This window comes from Nyctereutes procyonoides, unplaced genomic scaffold, assembly GCF_905146905.1.
Source record: "Nyctereutes procyonoides isolate TBG_1078 unplaced genomic scaffold, NYPRO_anot_genome, whole genome shotgun sequence".
Lineage (NCBI taxonomy): Eukaryota > Metazoa > Chordata > Mammalia > Carnivora > Canidae > Nyctereutes > Nyctereutes procyonoides.
The window spans coordinates 45,244,533-45,272,514 of NW_026575131.1; the positions used below are offsets into that span (position 1 = coordinate 45,244,533).

The 27,982-nt window shown below is 56.5% G+C and overlaps 1 protein-coding gene across 2 annotated transcripts; it reads right to left on the reverse strand.

Annotated features, from left to right (window-relative positions):
• Positions 1-27,342, reverse strand: FCHO1 (FCH and mu domain containing endocytic adaptor 1). 2 transcript variants are annotated; one of them, XM_055344544.1, is made up of 27 exons: positions 27,281-27,342; positions 21,570-21,640; positions 17,220-17,311; positions 15,976-16,050; positions 14,754-14,895; positions 13,529-13,681; positions 13,180-13,284; positions 11,840-11,938; positions 11,651-11,747; positions 10,431-10,475; positions 10,239-10,317; positions 9,723-9,747; positions 9,295-9,352; positions 8,670-8,848; positions 8,561-8,585; positions 8,122-8,173; positions 7,484-7,575; positions 6,842-7,117; positions 5,082-5,164; positions 4,882-4,969; positions 4,630-4,738; positions 3,749-3,904; positions 3,269-3,401; positions 2,653-2,852; positions 1,196-1,251; positions 680-844; positions 1-288 (listed from the first exon to the last, which is right to left on the reverse strand). In XM_055344544.1, exons 2-27 carry the CDS (start codon positions 21,594-21,596, stop codon positions 266-268), a joined length of 2,634 nt encoding a protein of 877 aa, XP_055200519.1. In that variant the 5' UTR covers positions 21,597-21,640; positions 27,281-27,342; the 3' UTR covers positions 1-265. The 2 variants fall into 2 exon arrangements, with proteins under 2 accessions (XP_055200519.1, XP_055200520.1); XM_055344545.1 differs by lacking the exon at positions 27,281-27,342 and adding an exon at positions 24,049-24,110.
• Positions 27,343-27,982: the final 640 nt, after the last annotated feature.

Consider the following 27,982-nt stretch of genomic DNA (forward strand, 5'->3'; position numbering starts at 1 on the left):
AAAGGCTTATTTATTTTATTAGAAAATAAAGTTTATTCAAAGAACATTAAAAGTCCAAGGACCTGCATGGGAATTGGCTTGCACAGGAGTGGGTCTCCGGCTCAGCCAGGCTGGGTGTGGGGCTCCTCTGCACGGAGTCAGGGCCCCCCCACCCAGGGAGGCCGGGGCGGGATCCCAGGGTCCGGCAGGAAGGCAGGGATGAGTCAGCGAGCACCAGGACGCAGTGCAGAGCTGGGGCCAGCCATGCTGGTCAGCCTCTGCCAGCTCAGCAGCTTACCAGGTACATCCCTGTGGGCAGGGTGCAATGAGCGGAAGGAAGGGGGGGGGCGTCCCTTGCCCCTACCCTGGGATCTTCCAATCCTCTTCGAAACCCCCTGTGCTCACTATCCCCACTGCCCCATGGGCCCCAGCAACCCCTAGTGGTGGCCGGAGGATGGGGGGGGCAGTGTGGCTTCTGGCTGCCTGCCTTGGGTCCTTGCCAGGATGCCCCACAAGGGCCCTTCGATCCCTCCCCACCAGCACCTACCATCCTGGGTCTCCAGAGCCCAGCCCCCACCAACCTTCCCAAACACCCCAGATACCTCCCCCACATCCCCGCACCCTGGCAGAAGCAGGGGCTGGGGCTCAGGGCCCGGAAGGGTCCGGACTCCAGGGTGAGCAGCAGCAGGGGCGGGAGTACCTGTAGCAAACCTCCTCTTTACAAGCGACATGCGGTAGCCACTGCCCACCAACTCCAGGTCCACGCCGGACAGAGTGGTGCCCTCGCTGGTGAACTGGGCGGCCACAGGGCTGGGTGTGCTGGGCCCCGAGCACGGCTCCCAGCTGGCAGATAGGTGGCCAGAGCCTGGGGAGGCCTGAGGTCAGCCGTGCCCCAGCCTCAGCCCCAGTCCTGCAGTGACCTGGGCTCTCCCAAGCCCTTTGCTCTGTGTCTGTGGCCTCTATCTGCCTCTTCTGACCTCCTCGTGTGCCCCTGCACCCTTCTCCTTTGGCTCCCTCAGGGCTATGTGTAAATTGCAAAGGAGTCCTGCCTCAGGGCCTTTGTACCTGCTGGGTCTGCCCCACTTCTTCTCCCACAGCTTTGTCAAAGCCCTTTTAAGCTCTTCTCCATGTCTACTTTCTCAGCCAGCAATACCCTCAACCTGAACCCACCCCTCCCCTCCCCCACCCCATAATCTCATGCACAATCATAACTCACCCCCTGCTTCAGACACATCTGGCAGCTTCCAAAGGAGCCGCTTCTCCTCCAGATTCCTGGCATCAAGAAAAGCTTAGTCACGTCTCTCCTAGAGAGGACCTTGGGAGTCAAGGGTCCCAGCTCAGTCATCTCTCAGCTACATGAACCCAGCCAGGCAGGTCTTCTCCCTCACCTCAGTTTCCCCATCTGTAAGATGGGTGTGGGATATAGAGTAGCTGGCCCCCCAGGACCCCACGGCCTTACAGCTTTTTTTAGATAATGCACTTAGTCCTTTAAGTCTGGCTTCTAGGGACACCTGGGTGGCTCATTCGGTTGAGCAGCTACCTTTGGCTCAGGTTAGGGTCCTGAGGTCCTGGGATCAAGCCCTGCGAGAAGCTCTCTGCTCAGCAGGGGGCTGGCTTCTCCCTCCCCCTCTCCCTCTTGCTCCCCCTGCTCCTGCTCTCTCTTTCAGTCAAATAAACAAATAAAATTTAAAAAAAAAAGAAAGAAAGAAAGAAAAGGGACGCCTGTGTGACTCAGCGATTGAGCGCCTGCCTTTGGCTCAGGGTGTGATCCTGGGGTCCGGGATCGAGTCCCACATCCGGCTCCCTATGGGGAGCCTGCTTCTCCCTCTGCCTGTGTCTCTGCCTCTTTCTCTCTGTGTGTCTCTCATGAAAGATAAGTAAAATATTTTTTTTAAATTTTTATTTATTTATGATAGTCACAGAGAGAGAGAGAGAGGCAGAGACACAGGCAGAGGGAGAAGCAGGCTCCATGCACTGGGAGCCCGACGTGGGATTTGATCCTGGGTCTCCAGGATCGCGCCCTGGGCCAAAGGCAGGCGCTAAACCGCTGCGCCACCCAGGGATCCCGATAAGTAAAATCTTAAAAAAAAAAAAAATCTGGCTTCTTCAGGGCGCCTGGGTGGCTCAGTTGATTAAGCATCTGCCTTTGGTTTGGGTCATGATCTCTGGGTCCTGGGATTAAGCCCTGTGAGCTCAGCAGGGAGTCTGCTCCTCCCTCTGCCCCCTCCCATTCTCTCTCTCTTTCAAATGAATAGGTAAAGTCTTAAAAAAAAAAAAAAAGTCAGGCTTCTTTAGGGCAGAGAGTGGGCAGCTGAGTTCAAATCCTGGTGTGACCCCAGATTAAGTGACTAGCCTCCCTCTGCCTCAGTTCTCCCTCCATAAAGGGGGATGATGGCAGTCCACACCTCAAGGTGGTCCACACCTAGAAGCCCTGAGCCAGTCCTTGTATGGAGAGCACATAGAACATGCCTGACACGCAGGAAGCTGCCGGTGTCTAATATTATTATTTTTAATAATGTCACCCCTAGCTCTAAGCAAGGTGAGCTCACACTGCATGGTCGGACCTACGGTGGACCCTATAGGTCCTTTAGATGCTCTCTTAGCATCATGGAGAGGTCTGGGAGGCTTCTAGGGTCACTGCTGGGCTTCCTTTGGTCTCCCCCACGCCCTCACCAAGTGGCGGCCGGCTGTAGGCGGATGTTGGTCACAGGCTCGCCGACAGGCAGCAGGATCTGGACATTGGTGAGTGGTGTGGGCACGGCTGTGGCACCGGGCCGGTAGCTGTACTCCACCGAGACCTGAGTGAGGGTCGCCCCGCACTGCCAGTGGGCGCTCAGCTGTAGAGGCACGGACTGGGGACCCGGGCGAGAGAACTAGGAGGAGCGAGGACAGGAAAGAGGACACAGCTTAGGCCGTCCTGTCCTGCCACGCGGTGCGCGACGCAACCACCCTGACCCTGCCTGGCACGCAGTGTGTCAGAGCTGACTCCCCATATACCACCCCACGGACCTCTTCCTTTCTCCTCAGGCAGATTTTAGAGCCCAGTCTGTCTGACACCACGTTTCCAGCAGAGGGCAGGAGAATGCCTCGATCTGAGACTTGCGGCCCAGTGGGCGCCTGGGCAGGGGGTCCAGGGATGGGGCCTCTTCTGATTTACACTCTGGAGCCCCCACCGCCACCCCCCTGCACGAATGGGGCCCGGGCTCCCCCCAGGCCCTCCCCAGCCACCCGCCATGGGCTCCCTCCCAGCCCACCCGGCTCCCCACCCCGTCCCATCCACGCGGCCCACCTGGTACCGCAGCAGCACGACGTTGTAGTAGGAGGCAGTGGGATTCTGCTCCGCCTGGCGCTGCAGGGCCTCCGTCAGAGCCCCCATGTTGAGCCAGAAGTCTTTGGTCTCAGGGTCACTCTGGGAGGGGTCACTACAGAGACCAGGAACCATCACCCCAACCTCCGGGGGACACCTTCCCCAGGCCCTCAGCAGCTGACCTACCCCTAGGGCTTCCTGCAGGTGCACATTCCCAGGTCCACCTTGGGACCAGTCAAGCATGTCCCCCGGGGCCGGGGGGTGGGTAGGTGGGAGGGGTAGGTGGGTGGGTGGGTGGGAAGCGAAGAAGGAAAGAAGAGTGAGGTCCGGGAAGGAGGCTGATTGGCCCAGGGCCAAGTGGCAGATCCCAGGAGGCAGGGCAGGGCATCCCAGGCAGGGAGCTCCTGGCCCCCACCAGCCTCTGGGCCCCCCTGCCTCTGACCTCCGCTCTTCCTGGAGTACCTGAAGAGCAGGTCAGCGTTGGGCTGGTAGTGCTCGATGGCGGACGTGTGCACGAGGCGGAAGCTGAGGACCGGTGGGGGTGGGGTTGCGCTGAACACACGCACGATGCCAGCCGGGAAGGTCATGGTCAGTTCCCCAGATACTCGAGCCAGGCAGCTGGGGGGGTGGCCGGGGGGCGGTGAGGAGACTGGGTGTGGGCTCAGGGCTCCGCTGGTACCTCATCCTCCCCTCTCTCCCAGCTCCACTGGAGCCTGTGGCTCCCTAAGCCCCTCAGAAGATGCCAGGCCTCAACCATGCCCAGCATCCTTACTCCCACTGTTCCCTCCTCGTGTCCTTGCCTGGACAGCGATCCAGGCAGCAGGAAGAAACCACACTGGGCTGATGGAGGCAGGGGCATCCCCTTCCCTAGCTCTTTTCCCCTAGGCCACCAGGAAGCTTGAAGCAAAACATTCAGCCATATAACTGTCCCCACCTTGGGTTTCAGGTCTAATACCCTCCCCTTTGTGATTTGATCTTAAGGTTTTTCCTCTGGCACTGCCCCCAGATTATTCCTGGCCCCTCAACTCACCCTTAACCCAGCCCTCCAAGGACATGGCCTCTGGCCTCATGGTCTTCATTCAGTGTGATGCCCAGAGCAGCATCAGAGGATGTGCTCTGAACTATGGTTACGAGGTCTAGCACTGGTCAGACACCCTCCATGACTCCCACTGCCCCCAGGACAGGGGCCTGGTTGCTTGGCTCAGAGTTTGAGGCCCTTCCATGGTAAATCAGGTCAAGAAATACACCTGAGGGCTGTCTTTCCTGGAACCCAGACCCACAGGCCCCAGAGAGTCCTGTTTATCTCCTGTCATCGTTTGCACTGTCCCCTCATCACTGCGTACCTGGGGCTGTGACCTCGAAAGTAGGCGTGGACATACTCTGTGAAGGCGGTGGCTACAGGCAAGGCATCCTGGGAGCCCAGGACCACGGGGCTGGGTCCCCGGGAGACTCCTGGTGGGAATGGGGACAGACAGAGTGGGCTCAGGTCCCAGGCTCCAGAACCCACCTTCTGCCAGCAGGGCCTCCAAGGCATCACTTAGCCACCCACCCAGGGCCAGAGAGGGTGGGAGTGAGGCCCAGAGAGGGAGCCATACCGTGTCCCGTCTGTGATGAGAAGCTGGGCCGGTCCGAGAGGGTGCTGGTGGTGGAGGAGCCCAGTGGGGAGGGGCTCAGAGACCGGGACTGGGGAAGGAGACAGGCCAGGTTGTGACGGCCCAGGAGCAGCACCCCGATGCTGCCCACCCCCTACCAAAGGCGCCCCCCACCCCACTCCTGCCGAGCTCCCTCACCCTACCAGGTCCCCGTTGCTGCGCGTGAGGGGGCAGGACACCTTCCTGGTGCGGGCTCTCCGGGGTGGGGCCGCCAGCCCTTCTCTGGCTGCAAGGTCAGCAGGTACAGGCATCAGGTCTGGGGAGTGACTGTGATACAGCTCTACAGCTGAGATGCTCCAGGCCTCAGGCCACCCCAGAAAAGGCACTCGGGCCAACACTGGGAGTCGGGCTTATTTTGGGGAGACCTCCTGGGTCTGCCGACAAAGTGCCAGACAGGACGGCAGAGGCCATCTGCAACCCTGAGCCTCCCAGACACCGGTCTGATGGCCCAATAACTGAGTGAGGGCTGGGAGACTGGGACAACATGGGGTGGGGGGATCAGCAGAGGGTTTTTATCCACCATCAGTGATTCTGTGACCATCATCCTCTCTGCGAGTGTGCAGGAGTCTCCATACCTGACCTGGGTCTGGCCCACTAAGGTCACTAATCACTGCCTAACACTCAGGGCCCCTGCTCTATTCCATCTACAGACGCTTACTTGCCCCCCCTCCCCTCCACCTCCACCCCAGGTGTGCTCCTCTCTACCCCAGGGCTCCTCAATGGCACTGCTGTGACACCTGCTAGATGTCCCCAGTATCCATGTCTCTAGCGGTGACAATCTATTATCAGTGGTGACACTGCCAAGTGTCCCCTGGGGGCAGAACTGGCCTGGTTGAGAACCCCAGTTCTAGAGTGAAGCTCAGACAACTCCACTTGACTAGTCTCCAAGCGTGGTCTCACTCACTCACCTCCCTTGAACCAGTTCCAAACCGGCTCTTTCTCTAATCAAGGATGGTGCCAAGCACCCTGTCGCCACTGCTGGGGACCTCATGTGGTCCCAGCCCACAGCCCTCTCTGACCCAGCCCCCCCCCACCTCTTCCTCCCAACCTGCAGCCCTGCCCCAGCTCACCCTGGGCCCTTCTGGGTGGCCTCCCCTTCTGCTTCACACAGCTGCTTGCGGGGTGCTCCAGTTTGGCCTCCCCTGAACTCAGGATCCACTATGCACCTGACGTCTAAAGGCCCAGTCTCAAAATGCCCTGCTCCAGCCACTTCCGCCCCATGTTTCCTGGCCCTTCCGCCCCTCCTTGGAATAGTGGCCAGCTGCCTCCAAGCCCTCCACCTTGACTCCTGTGCTCTCTCACCCCTCCCTGTATCTGTGTGCCCGCTTTTCCTCACTGTTACCCCATCACCACTTCCCTGGACTCACTCACCTCCCTGGTCTCCAGTCCCCATCGTCACCCCCCAGGTGGACAGAGGGACCCCACAGTCTGAGTCAAGTGTCATCCTTGTTCTGCTCACAGCCCTCCCCTCTGTGGCGCAGGCCTCACTAAGTGTAAAACTCATATCACTCCCAGAGACTACCAGGCCCTGCTTGGACCCATCTCCCTTCTCTCTCTCCTTTTCGCTGTCATCACTGTGTTCCAGCCTCACCAGCCTCCCAGCTGTTCCTCAGAGGACAGGATGTGCCCTTTACTGGGAAGGCCATGCCTCCCATGTCCAAATGGCTCTTTCTTCACCTCTATCACATTTTAGCTCAGAGGTCACCTCCTCAGGGAGGTTGCAACCTTCTGGGCCCTCATCAGGCACCTGCCACCTCCACCTCATTAAATATCCAGCTCACTGTTGTCCCTGCAAGGGGGAGGGTTCTGGGCTGTGTCCCCAGCACCCCATCCAGGCCCTGGCCACAGCAGGCGCTCGGTCTTCCCCACCCAGGGCTCTGATAACTCTGATTCCTGGACTCACCTCCTCCAGCCACAGCCTCCAGCCCCCAGGGACCCGGGGATGGGGCGAGGGGCTGTGGCGAGTCCGACGCTGGCAGGGGCCGTGTCCCCCTCGACTCGGAGGCCGGTGCCCTATAGCTAGGTGGGCTCTGCGGGGTGCCCGGGCGGGGGACCCAGGAATCCGGGGAGGGGCCAGGCGCCACGTGGGATGGCGAGTCCAGGCCGGAGTCCTCCACATTCTCGGGCGACGAGGAGGAGAAAGGTGAGGGGCTGGAGGTGAAGCCGAGGCTGCTGGAGCCTGGAGGGGGGGCGGGGGTGCCAGCTCCAGACCCCACCCACACGGAGGCCCCGGCCTTCCTCCTGCGGGCCACGCCCACTCGAAGCCGCGCCCACCCGGCCACGCCCCGGCCACGCCCCTCTCCGCTGCTGCTCCGCCCATCCAGCCGCAGTCCCGACACACCGAGGCCTCAGCTTCTCGCCGGCCCCGCCCACTCAGGCTGTGGCCCCGCCTTCCAGCCCATGGACCAGCCTACCTTCTCAGTGACCCACCCAGGACCCTCACGGGCTCCCTCCAGGTGGCCCACCCTCCCACCTACCCTTGCAACAGCCCCGCCCAGCCGCCTGCCAACCGAGGCTGTGCCCCAGAAGCCCCTACCCCCATCACCTGTAAAGTCTTCGTGGTCAAAAGCCGACTCTAGGGGCGGCCCAAAGAGGTTCTTGGAAAACTGCTCATCTGACTGCAGCTTCTCTGCACAGCTGTGGACGAAGTGGACAGGAAGGATAGTTTCTATCGCTTCTATGCTTCCCCCCCCCCAGGGCCTTTGCACAGGCTGCTCTTGGTCCTGAGCTCCGACCCCCCACTTTCCCTGAGGCCACATCCTGCTCTCTTCAAGGCTCAGCTCCAAGTCCCCCTCCCCCACCCCCACTCCAGAGGACCCTCCGCCTCCTCAACTGAAGCTGCCCCCTGGTATCTTCCACCCACCACATTGCCTGCTTGAGTTTCTTTATAGCACCTGGAAGTACTGAACATTCTCTAACTTATTTGCTGTTCTTAAAATCCGTGCCACTAGAATGTGAATCTGAGAAGGAAGACCTGTCTTGGTCCTACGTCTCTGAACCCAGAATAGCACGAGTACACAAGAGGTGCTCAGTAAATGTTCATCAAATGAATAAGTAGTTCCTCAAAAACAGCATGCCCTCAACTCCCTGCCAGGCTGAGAGAAGGGGAGGAGGAGAGGAATTGGGAGCGGCCCCCACTTCCCCACTCATGTGGGCCATCTGTCCCACCCCTGTAGGACCCACCTGCTGGTTCTCGGGGCAGATCGAGGCCTCTGTGGTTTCCCAGTGGCGTCCCCTGTGAGAGATGCACCTCCCTGAGCCTTCCTCTCGCCCTGCCTGCTGTGCCCCCACCCCTACCCCCCGCCACAGAACAAGAGACCAAGGCTTGGGGCTGTCCAGCTAGCTGCCCAAGGTGACTAGCCAGTCAGGCAAACAGGGATTTGAGCCTGAGCCAACCCGCCTCCAGGTTTTGGCTTCTTTCCCAGCCCTGCTCCTTCCTTCAGCTCTCATTTCATTCTCGTAATGACCACATTTTATAGAAGAGACTGAGGGTCAGAGTGGGCAAGCAGCCTGCCCCGAGTCACACAGCAGAGCTGGGATTCAAACCACACTCATACGCCACGCCCAGCCTCCCTGCCACGTGCTCCTCCCCAAACCGAAGACCCCTTAACAGGCTGCTCACGTGAAGAATGGCGTTTTATGGTGCCCTGTGGACAAAGTGGGTGGCATCAGGTCAGGTGCATCCCGCCAGTGCCACCAGCCCCACCCAGAACACCCCTCCTATGCCTCACCCCTGGGCCAGGTGGAAGGATGAGGCTGCCGGCTGTGGCCCTGAGTTGGGCAGCAGCTGCCTCAGGGCTGCAGGCCGGTGCCCCGGCAGGGGCAGGCTTGATGTGCACATAGAACTTTCGAGGCTCCTCATCATCGAAGTCGGAGTCACTGGAGGAAAAGCGGGAGGGCTCCGCCGCGCATGCGCCACAGTCAAGGGGCCAAGCAGATCCCAGGGTGGGGGGCTCAAAACCACCCTCAAAACAGCCCTCAAAACCGCCCCTTCCTGCTCAGATCTTTCAATGCCCTACACGATCCCATCTCTCACCACCTGCTGCCTGGCCTGGCCACCGTGTTTTTGCTCCAAGCCTTTGCACCACGGTGCCCAGCCCTAACTCGCAAACTCATTCAGACGCTAAACCCCAACACCGGTGCCCCCTCCTCCAGGAAGCTCTCTGGGCTCTCCCTCTCTCCCTCTTGCTCAGCCCTGACCCCATGGGGCAGGTGTTTTTATTCTGCTTTGTCCACACCACAGGTTCCGGCCAGTTGGAACACAGAGAGGGTTGCTATTAGTGGAGGGAATCACTGCGGGTAGAGCTTTGTCCTTGCTGTGTCAATAGTTGCCCCCAGGGGGCGCAAGGAGGATATTATTCTGAGTCACATCAGGTCGGACAGTGAAACCTTCTTCATCCACCTCTGGACACGTCTAGGAGGACAAGCAGTGAGTCAGACTCCCCGCTACCGCACCTCCCCACTCGCCCTGCCACACCCCCTCCCACCTCTGGGCCCTGACTCAGACCTAAAAACAGCCCCAACGGCAGTAAGAGTATTCCCTGGCGCAAGCAGATTCTTGAGTGAACAGAGCATGCCTGTGCTAAGGTGGTGAGACTGACGGGCAAATTGAAGCTAAGTGAGGACATCGGTCCCTCCCATGTGGCCCACAGGAGTCTGCAACTGAGATGAGATTGAGCCCCACCAGCTCCATGCCTGGCTTCCAGGCTTGGGGTCAAGGTGGGATTGAACCCCTCCCACTTGCGCCCCCCCCACACACCCCTGGCCCCTCCCATTGTACTCACCCCTGAATTGGGCTCCAGGGAATCTCTGGAGATAGAGAAAGAGATGCTCATGTCAGCCCTCCCACTTCATCTGCATGCCCCCAACACCCAACACTGGACATGGCACCCGGGGGGCAGCCCCTGGGCTGTGATATTGTCTTGAGCTAGTCCTCCAGGTGATGGGGCCGAGAGGTTTGCTTGGAGCTGGGGGTAGTGAGTCTGGAGTTAGCTGAGCACAGGGTGTTTTCAAACAGCTTGGCAGGGGAGGGACCCTAGAGCTCATCTGAAGGGCTGGCTTGAGAAGGCAGGGAATGTAGGAGCTAGCCTCAGCAGGGAAATACTAGGGCTAGCCTTGGCAAAGGAAGAATTTTGGACTAGGTTGGATAGTGGCAATAGTGGCCCGGGATGGAGGTTCTCCTGGGCCAGCCTGGAACAGGAATTCTCCAGGGATACCCTCAGCAGGGAACTTCTGGGAGAGGATAGCTTGGGGTGCTTGGGCTAGTCTAGGCCTGGGCAGGGCAGGGGGTGCTTCCTCACACAGCTGCAGGTGGCTCCCGCTCCCGCCGGCTCAATCCTGGGAGGCGAAAGGCCTTGGCTCCCCGCAAACGTTTCATTGCTGAGAACAGATGAGGGGGATGCAGCTGAGCCCTGGAGGTGCCCCCTTTCATTCAGACCCACCTTGCTCATCCCCACCGTCCAGCCTGGGCATCCAGGCCCAGACGTACTTGCCTTCCTGCAGGGCAGCCGCACTGTATGTCTCAAAATCCAAAGGCCCTGAGATAGGAGAGAGTGAGAAACTCAGCCTGGCTGGGAGACCGGGCCTGGGAAGGGGAGCAGTACATCCTCGGACTCGCAATGGCCCCTGGATCTGAGCTCAAGGCTACTCAGGGTCCAGCGCACAAGCCAAGATGCTGGAAGAGCCCCAGAGATGCTTGTGAGTGGGATGCGCCCAGGGTTCTGTCCCGCCTTGGGATGGACTGGAGAGGGTGATACCTGAGTTCCTTTTTCTATTTCCAGCATTTCTCACAGGCACTTGAGTGGGTCAAGGGATGGACTACGAGTCTGTGCAGTGGACCAAACCTCAAGTGCCAATATGAGGAGCTGGGACTCTCTCCCAAAGGTGATGGGAGCCATGGAGGGTACATGAGCAGGAGCATAACAGATCTGCAGCCAGTGAAGAGCAAGAGTGGGGTCCCACACCAGGAGATACAGCCTGAGCCAGGGCTGAGTTATAGAGACAGGAGGGATTAAGGACAGTTGTTAGTGACTGACTTGAGGACGTAAACTGTATACCAGCATTCATTGAATGCCTATTGTATGCTCAGCACACACTTTGCCCTTTATTGGCATCAAATTACTGAATATTCATAACTTCATTAAGTGGGAGTGATTATCAACCCCACTTTACTGATGAAGAAGCTGAGGCTCAGGGATGTCAACACAGACATCCAAGGTCATACAGCAAGCAATGAAGAAAAGACCAGATCCAGATCTGACCCCAAAACTTTCGCTCTCAACTCTTCCTAGATCCCTTATCTGGACATTTTTTTCAAACTGGTCCTTTGCTCACCAATCTCCAATGGCTCCCCTGGGCCCTCAGGGTAAAGTATGAACAGCTGGGCCTGGCATTCAAGGCCTGGTATCTGGTTGTAAGATTCATCTGTAAGATGAAGCATCAAAGGGGGCCTGACTGGCTCAGTTGGACAAGCATGTGACTCTTGATCTTGGGATCATGAGTCCGAGCCCCACATTGGGTGCAGAGATGACTTAAATATACTTATAGAAAAAAAGATGGACATCAAATCCTTTTCCTGTGTGGGCTGCAGAGATAGATTTGTCATCAGCCCATTTATCTGATGAGGACACCAGGGTGCACGGAGGATCAGTCCCCTGTTCCTTCCCTGCAGAGGCGGCCCCAGAGCCCGACCCCCACGGATGTCCCAACTCACCAGGCTTCTCCCGGCCTGTGCCCTTGCTCTCTGCAAACTTCCTCAGGAGCATCTCCACACTGACATTCTCTATGTTCTGCTTAAACTCCTCATGCACCTGCGCCGGGTGAATGAAGTGTGTGACTGGGCATGGCCAGGGCCCCTTGCCTGGCACCCTTGACTTTGCTTCCTACCGCTGGCTCCACTCACCTGCCCAATCTGCACATGGGTGTCCTCCACCGAGTGGGCATAGGAGCCGAGCAGTGCCTTCATGTGCCGCAGGTGGGTCTCCTCCATGGCTTGGAAGCGCTGAACCAGGAAGGGAGCAGAAAATGGGGAGGTGGAGGCCACAGGGAGTGGCCAGGTGACCCAGCCTGACTGATCAGAACGTTCCAACCCCCTGGCCTCAGTGACTGGTTTGGGGAAGACCCAAATGTCTTCCCTGGGACTTTTGCTAAAACTATGGGAAAGGAGACACTTTTACATGCCAAGACAATGGTAAACATATGGGCACTGCTGGCAGCCACTTTGCTGTGCACGTGTGCACACATACACACACACACACACACACACACGCACCTCTATATACACCTAGGAGGGCATCTCTACATGGGAGGGAAGCCCCCAGGGAGGAAAACAGTCTCGAAAAGCAGAGAGGCAGAACTTTCTGCCAACACCATTTGAGTTCCTGGATCCAGCCATGCCTGAAGCTCTCCTCACAATCACAAACTTTTCAGTCCCCTGGGTCTATAAATCTTCCTTGTCAGTTTGAATGAAGGTTTCTGTCATTTACAACTACCACTTGCAAAGTCAGGAAAAAAAATCTGATTCCTAATCCTGGGATTCCAATCTGCTTTTTTATATATTTTGGGTAGCAGAGTACCAGAGAGGTACAGTGTCTCATAAAAACATTACATAGCTGGTGAAGAATAGAGGCTGGAGCAGAACCCAGTTCTTTCGCCACCATGAACTGTCAGTAGGCTCTTGGCTTCTAACCCTGTCTATCCTGTTCAAAACCTTATTAGTAATGATAGAAATAGGGGAGCCTGGGTGGCTCAGTCGGTTCAGCATCCAACTCTTGATTTTGGCTCAGCTCATAATCTCAGTCATGAGATCTAGCCTTGCATCGAGCTCCTCGCTGAGCATGGAGTCAGCTTGAGATTCTCTCCCTCTCAAGCAAATAAATAAGTCTTTAAATAATAAGAGAAACAATAATAGTAATGCCTTCTAGAGTGGTTTCTATGCACCTTGTACTAGTCTGAAGACTTCACATGTAGGGACTCATTTAATCTCCACAAAAACTCTCTGAGGCAAGTACAATCATGGTTCCTATTTTACAGGTGGGGAAACTGAGGCACAAAAAGGCTTTGGCTTTTGAAATGATAATGGCAACCACAATCACAATAGCTAAGTGGCTCTAGACTTCTATGGTGTGAAACCTGTGATTCTAAGCCTCCTGGTAGTCGACGGTTTCAGAGGTTCTGGATTTCCAACGCCCGTAGATGCCGGGCTGGGGGCTGTGTGGGTCTCCAAGGTCCCTAGGTTCTTACCAGAGCTGAGTCCAGCATCTTCTGCTCAAAGTCAGTGCGGGCTGAGTTGTACTTGTCCACCGAGCGCCGCAGGCTCTCTGCCGCCTTCTTCGTTTTCGTCTCTGCCTACGAGACACAGGGAAGGGATGGGGACGGGAGGGGACACACAGGCCATTTCTCCCCCCAGGGGCCCACCACCCAGCAGGTAGACTCCTTGGGGCACCCAGGGTGTGATTATCACAGAAGGTTCAATGACCAACGCTCTGTGATATGTCTTCATGCTCCCATCAGGCAGCCCTGGGGCCCCTTGGCACATTCCTCGGGCCTGCGAGGGCCCACGGCGGCTGGGGACCTGTGCCTGGGGACCCACCTTGTCCATCTCCTTCTGGCTGGTGCTCTCCCTCCGCAGCCGCTCCTGGTCCATGCAACGGTTCAGGTAGTTCTCTCGGGACTTGGGCAGGAGCTGGCTGACACCTGCGAGGACCTGCACAGCGTCCAGGGTGCCCACTGCTTCCTCTTTGCACTGTGGGGATGGAGAAGGGGAGTGTGGGTAGCACCTGAAGCCCCCACTGGGGTGCAGGACCTGAGCAGACCGCAGGTATGTTTGGGAAGCAAAATCCCCAGCTTCCCAAACATTCTGTGGGGTTCCCAGTCCCACAGAGTACCTTGTATGAGAATTCTATTAATATCCAAAATCTTAGACATTCAAAAAAAAAAAAAAAAAGGCTCCATGCCTAGCATGGAGCCCAACGCAGGGTTCAAAGTCACCACCCTGAGATCAAGACCAGAGCTGAGATCAAGAGTCAGATGTTCAACTAACTGAGCCACCAAGGCACCTGATCTGTCCCCCAGTTTAAAAAACATGGTAAAACAGAAAATCTACCATCTCAGCCTTTTTTTTTTAAAAGTAGGCTCCATGCCCAGCATCTTTAAGTGCACAGTAGTAACTACTACTCAGTCCCTTTTTATACCTAAAGGAACATATATACCTTTATACCTAAAGGAATAGTGGCTTGGAGCCAATTAAACTTTATTTTTTATTTTTTAAAGATTTTATTTATTTATTTATTTATTCATGACACACACACACACACACACACACAGAGGCAGAGACACAGGCAGAGGGAGAAGCAGGTTCCATGCAGGGAGCCCAATGTGGGACTCGATCCCGGGACGCCAGGATCACACCCTGGACTAAAGGTGGTATTGAACCCCTGAGCCACCGAGCTGCCCTAAACTTTATTTATTGGCACTGAAATCCAAGAGTCATATAATTTTCACCTGTTGTGAAATATTCTTTTGTTTCCGCCCCATCATTTAGAAATGTAAAAACCATTCTTAGCTCTCAGGCTATCCAGGGCCAGGCTGGGTTTGCTCTGTGGCCCATGGTCTGCGGACCTCTGGTCCAAAATTCTGAGCCTGAAATTTGACAATGCTCAGGTTTTGTGGGATTCTGGGTTTGATGCCGTGGAATTAACAGAATTCTCAGAGGTGCACACAGGGGCCTGGCGGTTCAAAGGCCCCAGTAGTTCTGGGATCTTTGCAGCCCCCCGCCGCCCCCCTCCCCCGGCTGGGCAGTGCCCACCAGCACGCACCTTCTTCTGTATCTTGAGCTGCTCCTCACCATAGCGGAGCACGTCCTTGATGAGGTCCTGTAGCTTCCGCGTCAGCTCCAGGTGGCAGAGCGCCAGCTTGTCTGAGGAGACGCGGAAGACCTCCCAGAGCGGGGCGAAGGTCCTGGAAACAGGTCACACCCAGGGTCCAGCAGGCCCAACCCCCCTGGGGGCTCCTCAGACAGCACAGCAGGTGCCTACTGTGCTCCAGGCCCTGTGAGGCAGCTGCACCACGACTACAAGACAGGCCTGTGACAGATGGGGAAACTGAGGCATAGGAGGCTCCACAGCTCACACCAGGCCCCTCAGGAAATGAGCATCAGAGCTGTTATTTAAATCCAGGCCTTGAGGCCCCCCCAGGTCCTCACTCTGGACTCCAGGCCCTAGCTAAAACCCAAGGGCAGCCACAACTCAATTTGCTCAAAACCAAGTTCACAGGGCTTTGCCACATCAGCAGAAGGCCTCTTTGGCTCCCCTCATATCTCTCCTCCCTGCTGCCTCCCATCCATACCCTCCCCCTGAAAATTTTTGTCCCAGGGCATCTCCAGGAAATTTTACTAGTGCCACTGGGGACATTACCTGTGGCCCCACCTCTCTCCGCATCCCACCTCCAGTTTCATCTCCTCCTCACCCGGCCCTGCAGCCATGCCAGCTTCTTTGCTCCTTCTTGAACATTCAGAATCCATTGTTGCCTCAGGGCCTTTGCACTGGCTGAGCTGCCTGCCGGGGTCTCTGACCCAGATACCCCTGTAGTTGGCTCTGTCTCATCATTGCCCACGCCAGAGGAAGCACCTGACTTTTCACGGTCCTATTTCATCCCCTTCCTAGAGCTTTTCACCCCAGGAAAGGACTTTTGTTCATGTTTGCAGTTAACATCTGTCTTGCCCCACACCCCACAGGTATGTGGCACGAACATGGCATGAAGGTGACTGAGGACTTATCGCTGCTGGGTGTCCAGTACCTAGAGTGGTGCCCGCACACAGCAGGTACTTGGTAAACATGTGTTCGATAAATGAATGAGGTAGTAAGTGAATGAGTGAATTACATTCCTTTGTCCAATTAGCCCCTTAAGTGGGGGAGGGTTGACTCCCTAGTCTACATATCACTTGTGTGAGGAGACGTCCACCCAAGAGTAGGCTCTGGATACCCCAGAACCCCGCAGCCTTGGTGACCCCTGCCCCAGCACCAGCCCCAGCCCACTCACCCCACGGGGGTCCCATTGCTGGCCAGCTTGGAAAGTTTCGCCATAGCCTTTGAGTAGGTCTCCTCAATAGTGGCCCTGAGTAGAACAGAGAAAAGATGTGAAAGGTTCTGGGCACCCTTGGGAGACGCTCCATCCCCCTGGGCCTCTGTTTCCCCATCTCAAAAGTCTGAGCACTAGCTCTCTAGGAGGATTGTATGGTCTCCAGCCGGGGCGAGGCATTTTGGAAATTCACAGGTGAGGTTAAGTAATATGTTTTACTAACAAAAGTGGTAGGGACAGCAGTAGCAGCACTGGGTCAAAAAAATGTGTCTTCTTTATTTTTTTTTTCATTTTAAAAATTGTATTTATTTATTTGAGAGAGAGAGAGAGCATGCACAAGCAGGGGGAGGGGCAGGAGAGGGAGAAGCAGACTCCCCACTGAGCAGGGAGCCCCATGCGGGGCTTGACCCCAGGACCCCAGGACCACCACCTGAACCCAAGGCAGATGCTCAACCAGCTGAGCCACCCAGGCGCCCCTTTATGCTTTGTCTCCTTTCATTGCAGGAGACAAGCTCATATTTCCCTTTTCTCTCCGGACAGACACTGCTAAATGTCTACCTAATATCCACTCGTATTTTCGTCCAGATTAACAGAACTTCGAATTTTTTCGGGGCAGCAATGTGCCCAGTTAAAGCCAGCTACCCATGGAGGCATTTTGTAATAGCAGCACCCACAGGGCGCCGCAGGCAATCGTGGATGGATCCAGGAACTGAAGGCCCTCAAAGTAAAGCGTGGCCCCCGTCCTGTACAGCTCGGACGGGTCTGGCTATCCAGCCACAGAGAGAAAAACCTGGTTATCATCTTTTGAACTCTGCTCGGATTTAATGGGCGTCCAGCTAGTGAGCGGCGGGGAGCAGAAGGCTGCCTTGCAATTTGAATTTATTCTGTTTTCTGGGACACGGACGTCGGAGCATTTACACGCCGAAATGTAGATTTACTCCATCATACATGTGTTTTATTATACTCAGGGCATGAGGTTGAGTTTTCAAAATTCCCCCTGTAAGTTCAGAAGCCTTGGAATGGTTGACGGGCGGACGTGGGGCTGCGGCGCGGAGAACCGCTGGTTAGGAGGGTCCCCCAGGTGGGCCAGGTGAGGCGTGGCCGAGGCGGGATGGGCGGGGCCAGGGCGGGGCCACGAGTAGCGGAGGCTGCGGGGGGAGGGGCTGTGGGGCGTGGCCAGGGTGGGCGGGGCGTGGGGACCTCACCTCTCCCGGATGAAGTCTGCCAGCTCCTTGGTGGAGATGGGCCCCTGCTTCACGCTGTGGTACAGGACCTCGAAGCCATGGTTCTTCTCACCCTGCGGGGGACGGACGGGGGTGGAGACTGAGTAAAGGGGTGGAGGAGACGTCATGGTCGCCTAACAACGGGGGCGTAGCAGCCAACCACAGAAGCCAACCCCTTGGTGGCAGGGATTGCTTCGGGCCTGAGCCTGTTGCCTAATAACCCCTTGGTCACAAGGATTGGCTCATGGGCCTTAAGTTGGCCCAACCAGAGAGAAGCTGGAGGTTTTGTCCCATGGCTGACGGAGAGATGCTCTCTTAAGCGGGTTGCCTCTGTCTCTTTGTGTCTCCATCTTTTTAGGTGTCTCTCTGCCTCTGTTTCTGTCTCAATCTTCCCCTGTTTTTCTGTCTATGCCTCTCTTTAAATGTGGAGTTATGTGGGCCTAGGAGATACTGGAATCCAGGTGGAAACCATGAAATTTGGAAAGAAGTCTGAGTAAAAACTATGTTGAGTTGAGTTACTGGATCAAGCCAAGCCTGAAAGCCATATTTCCTCACAACGTTTCACCTTTGTGAGCCAATATAACCCCTGTTGGTTAAGTCACTGTTTTCTGTTTCCCTTCCACACTGAAACTCCCTTTCTGAGATGCCCAGAGCACAGTCTGGGTCTGATGCTTCTCTCAGGACCCAGCAATGTCCAGTACAGGGTGGAGCAAAAAAAGGGCATTTGCCTTTGTTGAATAAATGAACAGATGAGTTATTCTGCTGTCATCTGGGGCTGGTGGGAACAGTGCCTCTACCTGGGTGCCTTGCACAGCACCTCTTTCCTCCCAGTTCTGGGGTCACCATGGTGGGGGATGCAAGTGCTGTGCTGTGTGATCTGGGCAAGTCACTGTCCCTCTCTGAACTTTTAGTGGCTCCTTGTTAAGATGGGACAGGGGAGTCATCCACCTCCCCTATGAGGGCGAAGCAAATGCCAAGGTGATCCATGCCAGGGTCCCCCAAATCCCCAAAGGCAACCCCAGTTTTTGCAAATTCATGGCATTAGTTAACATTTTGTGCTAAGTTTGCTCATTTCTTCTCCAAATACATTGACTCTCCAACTTTTACCATTATTCCAGTTAGAAGCCCTGGCCCCCAGACCATAATGAAAGGAATAGGAAAAAATAAGGCAGCAACTGTTTTTCTGCCAGCCAGATCCTGTGACATGTGAAGGGCATCATGTCTGAATAGTGAGTTGTTCATCAAAAAAGGGAGATGAGCTGGGGTCTGAGGACCTGGAGACAATTTAGCGCCGAACAGGCCCTTGTAAGCAGGACCAAAAAAAGAAGCCTGTGGAGAAATCCGGTGATATTTAACTCCCAACACACATCACTGGAGTGATCCCTTTGGCAGCAGGTCCTCCGTTAACAGTGGTTTCCTCTACCTTCTTCCAACCTGTGGAGTTTACCTTCCCGCTTACCTGGAAACCAGAAGGCTGAAGCCAGAAGTCACAACCTGATAATCCCTCTTGCTGCATAAATGGAGAAACTGAGGCCAAGCCTGGGGCAGACACAGCACAGCCTCAAGCTCAAATCTCTCCAATAGGCACTCCTCATTCTAGCATCATTGACAGCTCCCTATTTCCTACCAGCGGCTAAGGTACAAAGCCCTTAGCTCGGAATTGTCTTTTCAGCCTCATCTCCCAGCATCCTCTTGGCCTCACCGGCAAAATGGCAAGCAGTGCAAAGACATGCTGTGCCTTCCTACCACTGCACCTTTGCCTGGGCTGTTCTGCAACCCAGCTCATCGGGCTGCATCTCTTTCTACCCATCCAAATCCTTCCACATCTCAAGGATCATTTGCAGGCTCACCTCCCTCAGGAATTTTCTCAGACCCTCACTTCCCAGAATGTTCAATATTGCTCCCTCCTACTTCCCAGGAATATGTCTCAGGGCCTCCTTTTTTTTTAAATTTTTTTTAAATTTATTTATTTATGATAGTCACACACACAGAGAGAGAGAGAGAGGCAGAGACACAGGCAGAGGGAGAAGCAGGCTCCATGCACCGGGAGCCCGATATGGGATTCGATACAAGGTCTCCAGGATTGCGCCCTGAGCCAAAGGCAGGCGCCAAACCGCTGCGCCACCCAGGGATCCCTCAGGGCCTCCTTTTATGCACTGGGTCACTCTGAGCTGATGACTTTACCTCTCGGCCTCAGTCTCCTCATCTGACAAATGGGGACAATGACAGCACCCACCTCCCAGGGTCTTGGTGAGATGAGGCTGGGACAGTGCTGAACACAGGGCTTCCTGTACCATGGTGAGGGCTCAGCAAACAGGCCCAGTGGCCCCCGCCTGCCCCACCCAGGGGATCCTCGGGTAAGGCTGCACCAGGCACTGCCGCCCAGGCCAGCATCTGGGGCTGACTTGGAGCCAACCCCTGGCCTGTTTCCCAGACCTGGCAAGGCCCCCAGTGGTATCTGCCTCTCTCAGGCTGTGCTGGCAGCGAGGGTCCCCGGAGGACTGTCTTGGGCCTGTGTCTCTTATCAGAACCTCTGGACTCCAGTCTCGTCCCTATGCCAACCCCAGAGGGATCTTTCTAACACAGCTTGATCATATCTCTCCCCTGCTCACACTTCCCCCATGACTCCCCAGTGCCCTCTATGCATCCAGGCTGCCTTGGCCCAGTGGGACTGAGGCATCCCTATCTGGCTTGATCTCCCTTAACTGGAACCAGCCAGGGCACCAGCGCCACCCAGCAAAAAGCCACCAATACAAGCAATTGATTAGAAGAAACATGGCCAGTGATAGACATCCCTGAGACCTGAGGAGGCAGGAGTTTCATCCCCTTTCCCATATGGGATGGGAAAACCGAGGCCAAGTGACAGAAAGTCACTTGCCCAAGGGCTCCTAGCAGAGCCCAAATCAAATCCTCATCCACTCTCTACCAGGCTATCTTGGGTGGGGAGTGCATTGGGGGTGGCTTCTATTTTCCCTCTGCTGATCTGAATTTTCTGCAGTAAGCTTGCATGCCTCCTGCAATTAAAAAGCATTTGAAATAAATGTAGGTGCCTCATACCATTAAACAGAATTTAAAATAAATGTAGGTGCCGCTGTCAGGGTTCCAAAATGTGGGCAACAATTGATCATCAAACAGGCAATCCCCTTACACAGAGGCCCCAAAGGGGGCTCGGAGAGGAGTGGGCCCCTTGCTGGGGTCACACTGCTGTGGGTGAGAAGGTGGAGGTCAGGTCCCATCTCCCTTCTGCTCTCTCCCCCCCCCACCCCTCTCTGCAGGTGGCCAGGGAGGTGAGGCCCCTTTAAGAAAGCAAGTGGCAGTAAGAGGAGCCCCAGCTGGGGAGGGAGCAGGCCTGTTGCCAGGGGCAACCAGTTGCCTAGCAACAAGCTTCCTCTCCAGGAGCTCAGGGCCCTACTGGGGAAGGGGCTTTCAGCCCTGGTCCTCCCTAGACTCTTCTGTTCACACATCCTCCGTGGCTCCTCATTAGGCTGGCCCTGTAAGTGTGTCCCTGTGCCCTCAACTAGTCACCTGTGTCCCACTTCTGGGCTTCTGCTCAGGCTGTTCCCCCTGCCTGGAACGTCTTTCTGACCTCTTGGAAAATCTCACCCCTCAAAGCCCACAGCAAACATGGCTCAGTGTCCTGGCCCCTCCTCTGGTTGCCCCCCAGGCTGGGCCCAGCCCTGACCCTGCGGGGCTGAAGGTTTCTGGCTGGCTCTCTGTCTCCCAGAGTGCAAGCTCCTCGGGGTCAGAGCCAGGACGAAGCCTTCAGAGGAGCCTTAGCACCTTCCACAGTTGGTTGGGTGTGGAGTGGTGGTGGTGGGGAGGGAGGGAGAGAATGAAGGGAGGAATGAAAACAAGTGTGTCTCGCTCAGCTCCCTGGAGTCATAGTATGCAGTCCCCAGCCCAGAAGGCAGAAGAGTGAGGGGGCCACTCCCTAGTGGCCCAAGTCAAGAAACCCCCCAAATCTCCAGGATGGGAAAGATGTGGAAATTCCCTGGCTGAAATGACCCTGGATCCTGGAATTTTGGCCTAGCCCTGGGTTCGAGCCCTGATGCTACATTTGCTCACCAGGCAGCTTGAAAAGAGAATCCTACTCTGGGCCTCAGTTTCTCCATTGTTCAAGCTATGACTTGCCCAAGTCATAGCTCCAAGGTCACAAGGCCCGTGAGGTCAGAGGATGTAGACACAAACCCAGCCTGACTCCTCCCACTTTACCTTCTATACCTTGCTGACCCTCCACTTGTCCAAGGGTCTGCCTATAAGCTGTCAAGTCCCCCCATCTCCATAAAAGCCCTTCCAGGGGCCCCCATCAAAATAAAAGTGGGTCTTACTTACCCAAAAATGCTCCCCAAAATACGACATCCTGATGCCCTCTGTGGAGACCCCTGCAGGCTCCTGTTTAGTGCCTGTCCAAAGAGAAAAGCAAATTTGAGCTGCAAAGCCATGGCCAGCTTGGACCTGAGGAGGGGAAATTCCAGTTGTCCTCCCCGTGGAGGAGGAAGAGAGATGATAGAGGAGGAACCAAAAGCCCCAGGCTGGGAGCATGCGGGGGGGGGGGGGTCGCCCTGAGATGATTCATCCTCAGGCCTGGCCCCTAAGCAACCTCCATTCTAGGGGGACAGATATGGATCTAGATGCCCCAGGTCCTGTGGGATCAGAGCTGGGCTGGATAGAGGGATAGGGGCCCAGTCTAGAGGGAGCCTACTCTAGAGGAAGGGGCATGGGAGTTGGGGTTTTTGAATACAAATAAGAGTTCACTGGGAGGGGGGCAGCAGAGTACTGGATGAGCCCCAGCCTAAGCAGAAAATCTCAGGGCCATTTCACAGATGGGAAAACTGAGGCCTCCCTATAGAAGAGAAGCCACTTGCCAAGGTCACAGAGCCAGGAAATGACAGTAGGTTCACACCCTGGGCCAACTGATTAAGACCTGAGCACTCAGCGCCACGCTGGGCAGCTCCTATGGGAAAGAGTCTGCTGAGAAATGGACACTGGGACTGTGATCAGCCACAAGGGGGTCGGGGTCCCTCCAGTGTCCCCAAGGATCCCTTGGGGTCTCCTAAATCCCTCTACAATGGTCCCCATCTTATGCACACTCCTGGGCTAGACGATGCACCCCTCACCATGATGACCCAGCTGACAGTGGAGCCCCTATGGGTCCTAACCCTGACTCCCAGAAGCCAGTGTCTGAGTCACTATGCAGCTCTGTGCCTCAGTTTTCCCATCTGCAAAACAAGAGGGGATGCCTTGAAGGGGTCTTGCTGGGGAAATCCAGGCCTCCCTGAAGAGGGGGCTGGGCCAAGCCGCCTGGAGAGGGAGGGACACTTGGTGTCCTTGGCACGTTCTGGACTTCTGGACGTTGGGCTTGTCACAGGAGCCCGCAGGCCTCATCCATAATTCATGACCCCTCGGGCAGCTCAGCAGCAGCTGGAAGCCCAGGAGGCACAGTGGCAGCAGGGACAGGGCTGGTGACCACAAATGGGCAAGCTCCTCAGGCTTCACAAGGAAAGGACCAAGCAAGGACCTCAGAGGAGGCTGCCTTCACCGAGGCTCAGTTTACCTAATCTTGAAAGTGAGTTTAACTGGAACCATTACCCAGGTTCCTTGACTTCTATGAGTTACCCAGCAGCCACCATGTGCCCACATGGCAAAGACAATGCCAGGGTCCATGAGATAATCCAGTCCTGAGACTGGTCCCTGAGAAGTCCCCAGCTGAGGGGTAGAGAGCTGGGCACAGACACACCGGTCCTGCAGGCTCAGGGCTGGGCCAAATGGAAGAAGGGGCTGTGGGAACCTGGACCGAAGGAGGGGGCCATGGGAGTTGGGGCACTGAAGCATGAATAGGAGTTCACCAGACAAAAAATTATTCAATTTCACAAATATTCCCAATGACTCCCCCCCTGTGCTGGGTGATGCAGGGGCCCCTGAGAAAACCGTCACTGGCCCTGTCCCTGAGGAAACCCAGTTTGGTAGGGGGGCATGCTGGGCTGACATCCGAAAAGGATTAAAGCTCTAAAATTCCCATCTCCTGTCTTCATTTCTGTCCAAGATTTAGGCCTTGAGCATCTCCAAATCCCTCAGAGCTTCGCTGACTGATACGGGAAGCACTAACCTGGTGTGGTGACTTCATTCTAAAGTAAGTAAAATTAAATACCATTAACCTCCCCCAGCTCCTCGGTTGGGCCAGCCTTGCTTTCAGGGCTCAGCAGCCACAGGGGCCTGGTGGCCGCCGTATCGGACAGCACAGGTAGAGAAAGTTGTGCTAGAAGATGCTTCTTAGAGGATCCGAGGAGCTACTGGGCCCAAGTTCCCCAGAAACCGAGGATCTCACTACTGTTTTCGCAACTCCCCTTAGGTGGCCCCTCCCCCCACAATGCACGGAGGGCCAATTCGTACCCAACTCCCCCAACAGGTACGGCTCCTTCAACCTTCACAGCCACACCGTGGGACCCAATCCCACCTTTACAGATGCAGAAACTGAGGCACAGAATAGTAACTCAAGTCCCGGGGGCTGCTGTGATTTTGTCCCTGGCCTGTCTGCCCAAAGAACTCCTGTTTGGAACCACTTAGTGTGGCTCTGGGTCTCTGGGTCCCCTCTGCTCCCCCACAACCAGTCCCACGGCTCAGAACCTGAATGGGGGAGCAGGGGGGCAGAGCGAAGGGTGGCCCTCCCTCAGGCTCCTGCCCGGCCCAGGAAGTGACACCTGCTGTGTCTCTCGGAAACCCCAGGCCAGGCAGAGGGGCCCCTCCTTCTGTTCCTGAGGGGGGCGAGGGAAGGCAACGGGGCAGGGGGGCTCCTGACAGGGCTCAAACTCACCGGACAGGGCAGCGAGCAGGGCTGGGGCCCCTGACAGACAGGGTGGGCACCAGGAGATGGCCACGCGGCCCCTGCCACTTCCGTCAGCACCAAGCGGAGGCCTGTGTGCGTGGGGGGGACAGGAAGCTCACCCTGCCCCGCCTACCGCCCAACTGCCACCTCACCTCCCCCACCAGGCCTGCACCCCTGGGACTTCTCAGGCACTGGGCCAGCCACAGATGGGTAAACTGAGGCACCTGAGCCTAGGGGCCCCCAGCCTGGGGCTGTTATTACCCAACAAATAATAATCATGATGACAGTGGTGAAATAATAGCAGGCCACACACTGCGTCCATCCTGGGCTAAGCTTTTCCACGGCTCACCATCCCCATCCCGGGGTGGGTTACCGACTCACAGAGGGGGACCCAGGGCTCAGAGAGGGGAGTGTAACATGCTCGTGTCTGTACAGCCGACACTCAAAACCCAGGGCTGTGTGACAATGTTCATGGGCCCCTTCCTCTAAATAATCAAAAAAAAAAAAAAAAGACTACAAATTGCCTTGGCACAGAGATGAATATATTAATAGTATGTGTTAAAATGAATTCGTTAAGAATAAATAAATAAATAAATAAATAAATAAAAATAAATAAAATTTATTCTTTGACCCCCAAGCTCATGTTTTTTCCCTTCTGATTTTGAAAGAAGTTAAAACATCTTATCTTTCATGGGCCTCTGAAAGTGCCGTGTCCAAGACACGGAGGCCTCGCTACCTGATAGAGAAAATAGCTTTGCTCGAACCCGAGACTCTGGGCCTCCACAGCACCAGGGCAAAGCCCAAAGCTGGACAGGGACTTGCCCAAGGTCACACAGCAGGCAGTCAGCTGGACCAGGATGCCCCCCATCCTCTGGAAGCGGAGGAGTCCTGGGCGGGGGGGGGGGGCAGGTGTCTGACACCAGCCCCAGGTGCTGCCTGGAGATTCTGCTTTCCCAGCACCAATTCCCCAAAACCCACAGCTCTGCACAGGGTTGAGCATGTGAGCAGGCCCAGGAACAGATAAAACAAGACAGGACTGGAGTCAGCAAAGGCAGAGCTCACTGGCTCTAAGCCACCTGTCCAGAGCCCTGACCTCCTGCTGTGACCTTGGGCCTACCCTGACCCCTGTGCCTCCAGGGTCCTATGAAACAGGCTCTGACATTTTGCTCCCCCTGGACACTAGTGTGTGCATAGTGGGGGGCCAGTCTGAGATTTTTCTCTCCCTTTCCAGTGACTAGCCAGCCTTGTGGCCGTGCTGTTTCAATGACCTGTCCTGTCAGGAGCCTCCTCCCTTCGCCACCGGCCACCAGTGACCTTTACACAATCTGGCTCGACTCTTACAATGGCGCTTCGAGGCAGTGTCTCATCTTGGCCATCACCCCAATGGGGAAACTGAGGCACATGCCCCATGTCGCACAGTGACCAGGCTGTCAAGCTCAGCAATTTCTCCATCCTCCACCACTAGTCTCCTCCCTTTGTCATCTCTTTGGCAAACACCTATTGAGCGCCAACTGTGTACCTAAGTGGCGGGCTCTAGGGACGCAGCCGGCAACACCCCGGCAGGCTCCCCTCTCTCCTCCCTTCTCCCCGTCAGCTGTGACCTCATTTATGATCGCTAATATTGTAATTAGTATCATAATGACCGTGTCTGTATTTACAGGCCTCCCGTCTTCCCACGTCTCCTCTGATCTTCCAAGGGGGATCCAGCCCATTTCACAGGAGAATACACTGAGGCCCAGGGGGGCAAAGCCACACACGGGAGGAATCAGTTTGAACCTGGGGGTGTTGGACTCCCAGCTCTGAGCTCACCCCTGTGCCCACCGCAGAGTCAGGGGACAGGCTGGCCTGGTGCCTTCCACCTCCTCCTACCCGCCACCCCACCCATGGAACCGGCTCGCCCCTGGCGTGGGTGACAATATATGGGTCAGGGTGTGCCCCAGGCAGTCCCACCGGTAAGACGAGGGCGGTGGAGCCCCTATTCCAATGATTGCAGCCGGGTAACATGTTTTACTCTCTGGCAGAACAGCCCTTGCAGCAAGGCCAGAGTGACCACGAATCCATTTTGCAGCACCTTAAACTGAGGCTCAGAGGCTAGCAAGGCATGTCAGGGGGTCTCCAAACCCATTGCCCTCTCACCCCCAAACCACATCTTAAGCGAAGTAGGGAGTTATAGTTTGGTATATGGTGGGGTGTGTGGGTTCAGAATCTGTAGAGAATACAGCCTCTCAAGCCCTCATCCCTATTTTCAAAGGAGAAAACCAAGGCTCACAGAGGTGCTGTCAGCTGCCCAAGGTCACCAGTGAGGCAGGTCCATCAAAGCTGCCTCCTGGTCCCCACTGCGGCTGGGGCAGGCAACTCCCAGATTTGAGGCAGATGGAGGGGCCGCCCACCCCACAACCCTCCTCCGCACCCCACTCGCAGTCAGCCTCCACTCGCAGTCAGCCTCCGGCAAGATCCTAATTTACCTCGATTTATTTTAATCCCAGAGAACAGATGCTGCTGCCCACCCCCCACTGAGGCAGGGACCACCCCCAAGTCCGTGCTTCAGGCCCTCCCAGGCCTGGCCTGGCCAGTCCCAGAGAGGCAAGGCACCCCACACTGACCCCCTCCCCAGAATTCCAACTTTGGGGGTCCCTGCAGAGGATGACAGTGAAACGCCCCCCACCTCATCCTTGCGGTAGGGGACTGGGATAGAACAGTCTAGAGGAGAGGCCCGGGGACCCCCAGCTCCTCCTCCAGGCCCATCACGGTTCACAGTGGAGAAAAAGGGAAGGGGCTTCTTCCATCTTGGTCCTCAGGGGTCTGCAGACCAGAGGTGGAAAGAGGGAAATTGAGCGTGGTCTCCACTTCGGCTGTCTGGGTCCCAGGCTGGAGGGAGAGCGGCGCCCCCATCTTTGCAGCCCTGGAACCTACACCCAGATCCAGGCTTAGAATAAAGGGATTTGGGGAGGGGTCTCACGTCATAGCCACCATCCTGCACGCTCCGGTTCTAGGCCAGGAGACGGGGGACTTGGAGAGGGGTCCCTGTCTCCCTCCGAAGGCCCTGGATGATGGTCTCTGGGAGGCCAGGGGCCCACCGCGCAGCCCCCAACCCCCAGCTCGCCATCCCTCCTGCCCCGCCGCGCCTTTGCCCCCAGTGGCCTCCGGGGCTACCGGGCGCGGTGCGCATGAGGGGCTGCGCGCGCCAGGGGACTCGGGGGGTCCCGAGGACAGCACTCACCTCCCGAGCTCTGGCCGAGCCCCGCGCCCGCCGCCACCTGCGGCTCGGTCTCTGACACCCGAGCCCGCCCCGCCCCTACCTCCGCGGCTGCGGCGCGGCTGCCGCCTGGCTCCGCCCCCGGGGCGTGGCGTCGAGAGTCCCCACCCACCAGACGGCACCCGGAGGCGGGGGCGGGGCTGGAGCCCGCGCGGCCCGCCATTGGGCCATTTAGGCGGCCGGCTCCGTCAGTCCGGAGAGCTGATTGGCTGATCCAGAGATGAGGCTGCTTTTTTTTTTTTCTCATTACCCCCCACTTCCACCACCCGCAGTGTATTTGCATAAGTTAAAGCAACAGGCTCCTCTCCCGCCACGGGAGACCCAGGGGGAGGGCTAAGGGGTGAGCAGTTTATCGGGGTCCCACCGTGTGCCAGGCACTGAGCGGGGCTCATGTGAGGTCCCCACAGGCTTGCGGGCGGGGCGTCATTGATTCCCATTTTACAGATGGAGAAAGACTCCGTGGAGGCAAGAACTTGCCAGGAGGCCACACAGCAAGCCCACATCCTTGGGGGCAGTCTCAGGGCGCTGGCCCCAGGACTGGGAAGAGCTATGCCCAAGAATGCTGTCTTGCCACAAATCAGAAAGGCTTTCGTCCCCCACACCTGGGCCCTCATAAAATGAGATGTCCAATGCCCCTTGCCGTTCAACCCTTCATTGAAACACTGG